The sequence below is a fragment of the Eptatretus burgeri genome, chromosome 17, assembly GCF_056783735.1.
Source record: "Eptatretus burgeri isolate ZD-2024b chromosome 17, Ebu_testis_v1, whole genome shotgun sequence".
NCBI lineage: Eukaryota > Metazoa > Chordata > Myxini > Myxiniformes > Myxinidae > Eptatretus > Eptatretus burgeri.
The window spans coordinates 47691099-47701547 of NC_140977.1; the positions used below are offsets into that span (position 1 = coordinate 47691099).

General features: G+C 42.7%; 2 protein-coding genes across 3 annotated transcripts in view; one reads left to right on the plus strand and one right to left on the minus strand.

Annotated features, from left to right (window-relative positions):
* The window catches only part of LOC147010009 (uncharacterized), a 187754-nt gene that overhangs the window by 126756 nt on the left and 50549 nt on the right, over positions 1-10449 (plus strand). Inside the window, exon 6 of the mRNA XM_085861221.1 lies at positions 420-2782. Coding sequence (XP_085717347.1) covers positions 420-2782 — 2363 coding nt within the window. The remainder of the gene's footprint in view (positions 1-419; positions 2783-10449) is intronic.
* LOC147010011 (uncharacterized) overlaps positions 1-10449 on the minus strand; it is a 77658-nt gene that overhangs the window by 64588 nt on the left and 2621 nt on the right. The window contains exons 1-2 of one of the 2 annotated variants that reach the window (XR_015052675.1): positions 5518-5806; positions 3795-3905 (exon numbers count right to left, since the gene is read on the minus strand). The gene's annotated coding sequence lies outside the window, so the exon portion shown is untranslated. Of the gene's footprint in view, positions 1-3794; positions 3906-5517; positions 5807-10449 lie in introns of those variants that run through there. The other variant, XM_085861097.1, reaches the window with a different exon arrangement.

Here is a 10449-nt window from a genome sequence, read left to right on the forward strand (position 1 = left end):
ACTTATCATTCACAATTGATGTCACTCAACAATATCAAAGAATAATTTCCTTCATTATTTTGTTCTATTTGGAAAGTTTCAGCAATGGAAAGTCTTTGAGATGTTACGTCAAACATCACAGCTGCTTGGTAGGTTGAACATTCCTGTTGGTGATTGTGAAAAAGTCTCAGGTTGTTGTACCTTGGAGAATACTGAATTGTTTGTGTGTGAGATAACTTTATTATCATTAACTTTGCACTTTTCTTCCTGTTTCCCCACTTGCACACCTTCATGTCTTGTTCAAAAATCTGAATTGATTACCAAATGAAGTTTGTCATTTCCTCATCGCTTTTTTTTAAGATGCTTTCCGTTATGTTGATTCTGTTTTGATACATCTCTCTGAAACACATGCTGTGACTGTTTCTGTGACCGATCTTCAGAGACATCAAGGACTAACTTCAGGATGTTTTCTTGTACCAAGAATATTCATGCCTTCACTGAGAGATCTTTGCAGCAAGACCAGAAGAGTATTTGTGCAAATTCCAAGGATTACGATCAGAAATGTCATCATGAGCAGGTACACGTGAATATTGACACTTGTGAAAAGACACACAAGGGCATTGAATGCAATAAATTAAGCAGTTGCTTCTCTGACCCTCAGGTACACACGAATACACAGACCGCGACCAGTCCAGATTGGTGTAATCTGTGCAATAAAACATTTGGGCAGAACTCGATCCACCAGGCACATTTGAGGATTTATACAGGAGAGACACCATTCAGATGCAGTTTATGTAATACATTTTATCAGAATAAATCCAACTACCAAAATCACAAGAGGCCCTATTCTGGTGAAAGGCTGCACAAATGCACGATGTGTAATAAATCATTCACTCAGAAGTCAAAAGACCAGGAACACGTGAGAATCCAAAGTGGGGAGAAGGAGGATTTGGTTGTGGATACCTCCCCTGTGAGCGATCCTGAGCGACAGCAAGCTATTAAGCAAACCAATGAGGAGAAAGTGAGCAGGCAAACACACAACCCTGGCATATACCTTCTTGGAACGACTCCTCTGAGGGACATCGGTGACCCCTGTCAAGCAGCCGAGGCTATACGGCCTCTTGGGGAAAACAAAATGGCTGGCTGTAACAAAAATATGCCAAACAATGACAATCAGTCAGAGGAAATGATGAAAGGGACACAGACACCTCGTCGGCTGAGACCCAAGTCTGTGCGGCGACACCAAGCAACCGTAATGTGTGCTAAAAAGGATAATGACTGCACCTTCTCCAGTGTGGAAGGAGATCCCTGCCTCATGATAGGACAGAGCTCCACACCAAAGCTGAAAGCTAAAAAGGTGTGGCCTGTTCTACAACCATCAACTACAAAGTTTCCGACAAATCAGAGATTAAATGAACAGAGCTGGAGCTCAGAGGAAAAGGAAATCATCCTCCATGGCAAAGTGTATTCTGCGCATGAAGAATGGGGAACTCGCGCTAAAGGAGAAATATTCAAGACAGCTTGGTCTTTGAATAATGATCCTTCACCGAAAAAGGAGGTGGAGATTTTCAATTCTGGGAGAACTACCTCCCACCTTCTGAAACCCACAAATCGAGATAACCAACAGAAGAAGCCATTTCAGTGCAGTGTGTGCAGTAAATCATTCATGAAGAAATCAGACTGCAGGATACACATTATGATTCATTCTGGAGAGAAGCCGTACAAGTGTTCTGTGTGTTCCAAAGTTTTTCGTCAGTTATCAAACTTGAAAAATCATAAACTAACTCACACTGGGGAGAAACCACACAAGTGTTCTGTGTGTTCTCAGGTTTTTAGTCATTCTTCATCCTTGAAAATCCACAAACTAACTCACACTGGCGAGAAGCCGTACAAGTGTTCTGTGTGTTCCAAAGTTTTCCGTCAGTTATCACACTTGAAAATTCATAAACTAACTCACACTGGGGACAAACCGTATAAGTGTTCTGTGTGTTCTCAGGTTTTTAGTCATTCTTCAACCTTGAAAATCCACAAACTAACACACACTGGGGAGAAGCCGTACAAGTGTTCTGTGTGTTCTAAGGATTTTCGTCAGTTAACAAACTTGAAAAACCATAAACTAACTCACTCTGGGGAGAAACCGCACAAGTGTTCTGTGTGTTCTCAGGTTTTTAGTCATTCTTCATCCTTGAAAATCCACAAACTAACACACACTGGGGAGAAGCCATACAAGTGCTGTGTGTGTTCTAAGAATTTCTGTCAGTTAACAAACTTGAAAAACCACAAACGAACTCACACTGGGGAGAAGCCGTACAAGTGTTTAGTGTGTTCTAAGGTTTTTAGTCGGTTATCAACATTGAAAAACCACAAACTAACTCACACTGGGGAGAAACCGCACAAGTGTTCTGTGTGTTCTCAGGATTTTGGTCATTCTTCAACCTTGAAAATCCACAAACTAACTCACACTGGGGAGAAGCCGTACAAGTGCTGTGTGTGTTCTAAGGATTTCCGTCAGTTAACAAACTTGAAAAACCACAAACGAACTCACACTGGCGAGAAGCCGTACAAGTGTTCTGTGTGTTCCAAAGTTTTTAGTCGGTTATCAACGTTGAAAAGCCACAAACTAACTCACACTGGGGAGAAACCGTACAAGTGTTCTGAGTGTTCTCAGGTTTTTAGTCATTCTTCAACCTTGAAAATCCACAAACTAACTCACAGTGGCGAGAAGCTGTTCAAGTGTTCTGTGTGTTCAAAGGATTTTTGTCAGTTATCAACCTTCAATAAACATAAACTAACTCACACTAACTAACGCAAGAGGACTTGTAAATTGAAGAAAGCTGAAATTATACAGTGATAGTTGGAGCTTCAGGAATGATAAAGAAAAGTCTGAGTACTTAAAAACATTCCGGGGAATATCACTACAAACGAGCTACAAGTAGAGGCTGTCAGAGGTTCAGTGAAGATTCTGAAAGCTCTTGGAACAAGACTATGAGAACTAAGTTTCACAGTTTGGTTCATGTATCATGATCCTTTACAAAAAAGGAGGTGGAGATTTTTGAGTTCTGGTTGAACTTCCTCCCACCTGAAACCCGTAAATGGAGATAACAATCAACGCGATTCCCACATTCATGGATTATAAAATGCATGCAAGTATACAAAGTTGATCCTCAATTAGTCACATTGATTGAGAAAGCAATGATGCTCTGGAACATAATGCTGGTACTACTTTACTTGGAAGGAAGGCTTGAAATCCCAGGAGTAGAGAGAGATATGATGTGGTATCTTACAAGGTGACATCCTTTCTGCTTCCCCTTATATTTTGTCTGGCTCTGGACCCAATTGAGTACCCTCATGAATGAACAAGGACACAATCTAACATGAAACAGAAAAATAACCAAATAAACAAGAAAGGCTACACATCTACTGTACATGGATGAACTAAGACTTTTCACACCGAATGATAAGAAATTGGCAGATCAACTGAACCTCGTGAAGCAGTACTCGGAGGACATTCAAATGGAATTTCATTTTGACAAAAGTGCTAAATTCACATTTCTACAAGGAAAAACAAAAAGGAACATACAACATCTCAATCAATTAAAGTGCAAAGATCCAGCAACTAGAAAACGAAAAACTAACAGAAAAAAAGGAAAACTACAAAAAGAAATATCAGCAGATATAATCTGACAAATGGGAGAATGACAAAAGAGCAGGAAGATTTGTTAAAAAGCTTGACAGGACAGGGATTGACAAGGAAGGCTCATTGGAATGGCTAAGAAGAGGTCAAATTGGTTGGAATGGAGAAAGAGTCATCATAAATACCCAAGACCAAGGACTATGCACTCATACCTTTTAAGAAAATGGCTGGATTGAGCCATTCGGACAAATGCAGATTTTGTTGGGTAGAAACAGAACGTACCAGTCACCTCCTTTTGGGATGTAAAAAAAAAAAACTCATGTTGGAACAGCTGTACACAGAAAGACATGACTGTCTGTAGAGTAATCCACTGCCACATCTGTAAACATTTCAATATTCCGGTTCCAGAACAATTGTGGAAACACAAACCAAATCCGATCCTTGAAAATGAACATATAATGCTCACGCATGACAAGATGGTCCCATCATGTGTGGACATTGCAAACAAAGCACTGATAAACTGTCTCGTTGGCGCTGGTCAGACACCCATACGCTCACTCGCTCCCTTTCTCTCAGAACGGACCTACTCCTCTTTTTATATATGCGGCCCATCTCGGCAGGCACAGACAGAGTCCCCCCCACACTTGCCCTGCCCCACTTGTGAACCATTACCATGACAACCTGTGCTCTCATTATTCCTTGCGACACGATCGAAAAAGGGCGGGCCCTGTGTCTGTGAAAGAAATGGCATTCATAAAATAATGTGTCTGTCGTAAAGAAAAAAAGCTTCCCATAAGAGAGGGGATCTATTCTTTACCCTTCTCAATGCATCACATTTAAAATCCCATTAGACATGGGAATGGGGCTAATCTGGACATGCATTTAAGGAAATAACTGTCTCAGGACCTGGATGTGTGGATGCATTCATCAGACCGGATTCTGAAATCCATAACAATATGATTCTCTTTGCTGTCTGTCTCTCTCTCTCTGTCTCTCTGTCTCTCTGTCTCTCTCCCCCTCTCTCTCTCTCCCCCCCCTCTCCCCCTCTCCCCCCTCCCCCCTCTGTCTTTCTCTGTCTCTGTCTCTGTCTCTCTTGCACCCTTCCCTCCTGCATTGTATTGCAACGTTTGGTGAGGCATCACTCTCCCCACCTCCCCCCCCTTCCTCATTCTTCACCTGTTCCTAGCCCCCCTCCCATTCCCCACTCCATCCGAGCTTCCCTTCCCATCTCCCCTCCGTCCTCTCCCCTCTCTATCCCCTCCCTCTATCCCCTCCCTCTATCTCCTCCCCCACTTAATATCCCCATCAGTGAAGCGACGGATTGTATTTGCTAGTATGTCAATAAAGAAACAAAATTTGGAGGCTGTCTGGAGTTCAGTGACAATCCTGAAAATAATCTGCAGAACAAAATTATGAGAGCAGCAAAACTTCACAACTTGATCCTTGAAACATGATCCTTCACCAAAATATATGTGGATACTTCGATTCCTGGGAGTTCTCTTTGCCACCTTCTGAAACCCACAAATAGAGATTACAACCAAAGAGAAAGTTAGTCTCTTCCAGGAAAATAGTCTTTCTCCACCACGACCCGAATTATTGTTTTGCTTGCACCACGACCCAAGTAGATGTATACAGTGTAACCTCCAACAGGAGAAAATATCAAATCCAAATTCCAACAATTCCAACAATCAAGGTTGACCACCTTCTGTGCATGGACGACCCAAAAGGTTTTACACCAACCAATAAAGAACTAACAAAACAGGTAAAATGGTACCCTGATGATGTTGAAATGCAATTAATACAAGGTAATTGTTGCCAAATTCTCATTCAAAGAAATAACAACAAACACAAAAGTCAATTCTGGAACGATGATGCAATAGTGAAGAAATGAAACACACAAATACCCGAGAGTACACCATGCTGCAAGAGTAGATCAAAGCTGTAAACCAGCTCTATCGCAGGTCAGTGTTCCAATATATCTGCAGTTCAGTACATCGTGCTGCAAGATAGATGGATAATCCAGATGTAAAAGGAATTTCTAACCATCCACAAAGTATTCGATAAAATCAGTTTGCCCCAAGACCAGAGTTGGTGAGACGTGAAGGAGGCAGAGTCATGTTGGAGTTTTATTGAATTTGTTTAACAATTGTGGGATTGGCTGTTCATGTAAAATGATCAACAGGTCTTTGAATCCCATTTTACATGAGCACTAGGAAAGCAACGGTGGAAAGCCAACTCACTTTGGAAAACCTTTTCTAACATTAAGCAAGATTAGAAAATGTACGAACTGAAGACAAAACAGAAGGAAGCACAACGTTCACAATTTCTAAAAATATGAAAAAGTCACAAAACAACATTCAACTCGGATATTTACTTACAAAATCTAAAGATTTCGTAAGTATATTGATCAGTTCCGTTTCTGTTTGTTTGTTTGTTTGTTTGTTTGTTTGTGTGTTTGTGTGTTTGTTTGTAGGCACGATAACTCGAGAACGGAAGAAGCTACCAATGTCAAATTACACCACGTGATTCAGGAGGGTGATGGCTAGTGTTGATTAGATTTTGGTCAAAATCGGTCAAAGGTCAAGGTCACAGTGAGGTCAAACATCCAAAAAAAAGTTATAACTCGAGAACAGAAGAAGCTACCAATGTCAAATTAGGCCACGTGATTCAGGAGGGTGATGGCTCGCGCCGATTAGATTTTGGTCAAAATCTGTCAAAGGTCAAGGTCCCAGTGAGGTCAAACATCAAAAAAAAATAACTCGCGAACGGAAGAAGCTTCCAATGTCGAATTACACCACGTGATTCAGGAGGGTGATGGCTTGCGCTGATTAGATTTTGGTCAAAATCGGTCAAAGGTCAAGGTCACAGTGAGGTGAAACATTCGATTTATGATGGTTTGGTACATAATCATCGCAGAAACTTCTGGTTTGCGTCGCTACCTTCTCTAGAGATAGCTTTTATTAGACAAGGTCGGAGGTCAAGTTGACGATTTCGTAAGTACCAGTCTATGACTGCTTGTTTTATTTGTTGATATTTAGGAGAGATCAGCTGTATGAGAAATGTCCTCTTCTTGATATGGAATGGACTAAAAAAGCTCCTTTACGAGCCCTAAATAATTGTTCATGAAATTTAAACAACCATTTAGTGCATTGTTTGAACTTACTGTTTAAATGAGTTTTCATCCCAACAAATCTATACAATGTTTATCTTATCTTGTCGTAATTGTTTTCCAATTAATTTGTTTGTAAAGTTTCAATTACATCCAAAAAGAATTTTCTTGTTTTAAAATCAAAATGCTGTGAATTTTTTTTCCATTGTAAACAAATTAAAATCATCTTTTTAAAACTTGATTTTCATTCATTGTCGCTGTGTTCATTTGCTTTATATTGAAATTAAACATTGCTGTGGAGTTGTTTTTTTCTTTTACACATTTTAAATTGTGTTTTAACAAATAAATTGATTCTCAGAGCTATTCTCTATGCCCAGAATCATCAGATTTCTGGGAGATGGTTGAATTTTTTTTTTCCCATTGCGTTGTAGGCAGGTCGGTGGTCTCTCTTCTACTACCTCTTTTCTGGTCTTGCAACCTCTGCTCTTTCCATGCTTTGTCCTCCCCACCCCCAGGTTTCAGCAGGGTGCAAGCGGTCCACCGTCAACCCCCGGCTGGTGAAACTCCCAGAATCACTGCTCACCTCCACTCATTTGTTCCTCTTTATTTCGCACTTGTGGAACCAACTTCCACATTCTCTTAAATCTCATTCTTCTTGAGCTGTTCACACCATCTCAGATCGTCACCAATCTAAAACCATATTTTCTACATCCGTCAACACTCACCCCAATTCCTCCTCCCAAATTTGTTTTCTCTCCTCAGAGTTTCCTTCTGTATCCATCTTGTCCACCCCATGCATCTTCTCCTGCTCCCCCCCATTCCTCCCCACACCCTTTGTTTAAGTGTGCCTCCATCTTGACCTTCAAGTCTGCTGTTGGTGTCCCCCCCCCACTCTTTTTCTATTGTTCCTTTTGTTCTGTTACATCCCAATCAGTTCAGTGCTCTCACTCTTCCATGAGCCTTGACCTTGTATCCAAATAAAAGTTTAACAATAAGACATTAATATTATGTACTAAAACTTCTGAATAGTCAGAAACTCATGGAAGCATGGTTGATGAGAGAGGGTGTGAAGGCTGTAGAATAATTACAACAGCTCGAATGGCACTCGGTAGAGAGCATACCTCCGCCAGGCTAAACAGTTTTTGTTTATAGCATACTGATAAGCCGGATCTGCATCCGGACCTGAACTAAAATCTATTTTGCTTGTTATTGTCACCTACCCAACTCATCCACCAAGTTTGGTCATAATCGGTCCATAACTTTTTGAAATATCATGTTATATATTGTTACGAATTCTGCGCCCGCCCAGCGTGCGAACAGCCGCTTTAGCCAATGGCGGCCGTCTCGCCCACCGGACGGACAATTCAGTCGCGACCTTCCGGAACAATGCCGGACACCAGTCACGGGTGTGCTCCAAGTGCACACCACGGCCTAGTCAACACTCTACCCACGCGCGACAGGGTCAATCGCCGAATTATCGATATACCGAAGTATTCACGCGGGCAGACTACCGAGAGACCATACCTCAACAAAGGCCTGCTTGGACACGAACCGCTTAAGCGGTTCGTTCCGTTCTGGAATAACCGAGTGGTGTATTATCGCCAGGCCTCGTTGGACCCAATTCCTTTATCGGCTATTAAAAAGCCTGCTATTATTCCAAGAGCAATACGGCGGTTCAATGGGGAAAGAGGACACGACGAACGGGTTAACATTCACACAAGGACATTTATTACTATAGCACGTATGCAGGCATGCACGTATACAATTAGGCGAGGCAAACACGCATGCATTTATGCAATCAACAAAAGCACGACAAGAAGAACTACAACCATTGTCTATTTATTATGTACAATTACTTAAACAGGTTTTACTTGATGGACTGGCGCCACAAACACACACACACAAAGACCCAGAAAAGAAAGAAAGAGAATGTGACCGTGTGGTGATTTATTGGGGCTCCGTCCTCCTTCGCCCGACCTCGCGCTCGTACCCACTCACGGTTCTCTCTCCTCACGCCTATCTTCCGACCTCGATTCTCCCGTTCTCGTCACCACCGACCCAGAGAGCCCTCGGTCCGGAGCACCACCTCGCTCACGATCCTCAGCGACACAGAGAGAGAGAGGAGAGAGAGAGAGAGAGGAGAGAGAGAGAGAGAGAGAGAGAGAGAGAGAGAGAGAGAGAGAGAGAGAGAGAGAGAGAGAGAGAGAGAGAGAGAGAGAGAGAGAGAGAGAGAGAGAGAGAGAGAGAGAGAGAGAGAGAGAGAGAGAAAGAGAGAGAGCGCGATTCTCCTCAGTGCTTGCGTTCCTGGTGACGACTCTCCCACTCTTTTTCTCCGCGCTCGCGTTCCTGGTGACGACTCTCCCACTCTTTTTCTCCGTGCTCGCGTTCCTCGTCACGACTCTCCCACTCTTTTTCTCCGTGCTCGCATTCCTGGTGATGACTCTCCCACTCTTTTTCTCCGCGCTCGCGTTCCTGTTGACGACTCTCCCACTTTTTCTCCGCGCTCACGTTCCTCCGCTTTATACCCACACTCCGCCCCTTCTCAACTCCCCCTTCCTTCCAGAACATGTGGGAAACTTCCAGAAGGAAGCGTTTTCCCGCCAAATTAGGGACGCGCGCCGCCGCGGTAGTTGTCTTTGTCCCTTGCAGGGTGAAATTCACCGTGGAGATGCCATTCGTTCGGGGGAGGGGGAAACGGGGGCCGCCTGCTTTCCCTCGACGAAGGCCAGGCCTCTGGCAACCGTGTGCCGAGGTAGAAAACGCGGTGGTGGTTGAGGCGGCGTGGTTGTTGTGGTTGGTGGTTGAGGCGATCGCGGTTGGTGGTTGAGGCGATCGTGGTTGGTGTTGATCGTGGTTGTGGTGAAGTGGTTGGTCCAAAATAATGATAGCGAAAGAAAAACGGCTAACTGAAGATCACAGCCTGGGTGACATGAATAATTCCCATTAAACAACGGTGGGGAAATCTAACTGAACACGGACTTATCGGCATAACTGAACTAAGGACCTATATGGTGTTCTGTGAATTTCCACAGCCGTAACAATATATTGTTTTGGGCCCCATCTCTCAAAGGTAAAGAATCACTTTAAAAATTATCGTCTCTGGATTCGGATCTTCATCAAAATTGAATGAATTCTTCCTTGTTACACACCCAACCTTTCCACCAAGTTTCGTCCGAATCCATCCATAACTTTTTGAGATATCGTGTTAGATATAGCTTTTAGCCCTTTCATCCAATGATGAAGAATAACTAAAAATTCTCCGATCTGCACCTGCATCTTCACCAAAATGAATCAATTATTCCTTGTCACACACCCAACCTGTCCACCAAGTTTCGTCCGAATCTGTCCACAACTTTTTGAGATATCCTGTTCACAACAAACAGACAAACAAGGGTGAAAACACAACCTTTGGTGGTGGAGGTAATTGATCACATGCAAAGGAAGATCATTTCGTGGCTAGTTATGAAAACTTACTCTTTTTGAAATCATCCTCATGAGCAACATCTTCATTTGGAACACCTTTACTTAAGGCTATACTTGCGGCTGGTGCTGGTCGGACTTCTTCTATGCTACCTGGATAACTCATAAATAAAATAAAATTGGGTGTTTGGGTTCATGAAAGCACCCCTTTTAAAGACATTTAATGGCCTTATTTAATTATATCCTTTATCATGGACCATCTTCGGCCACTTCGCTCTCTGGGGTCTAAAGGCATCTCCTGGGTTAG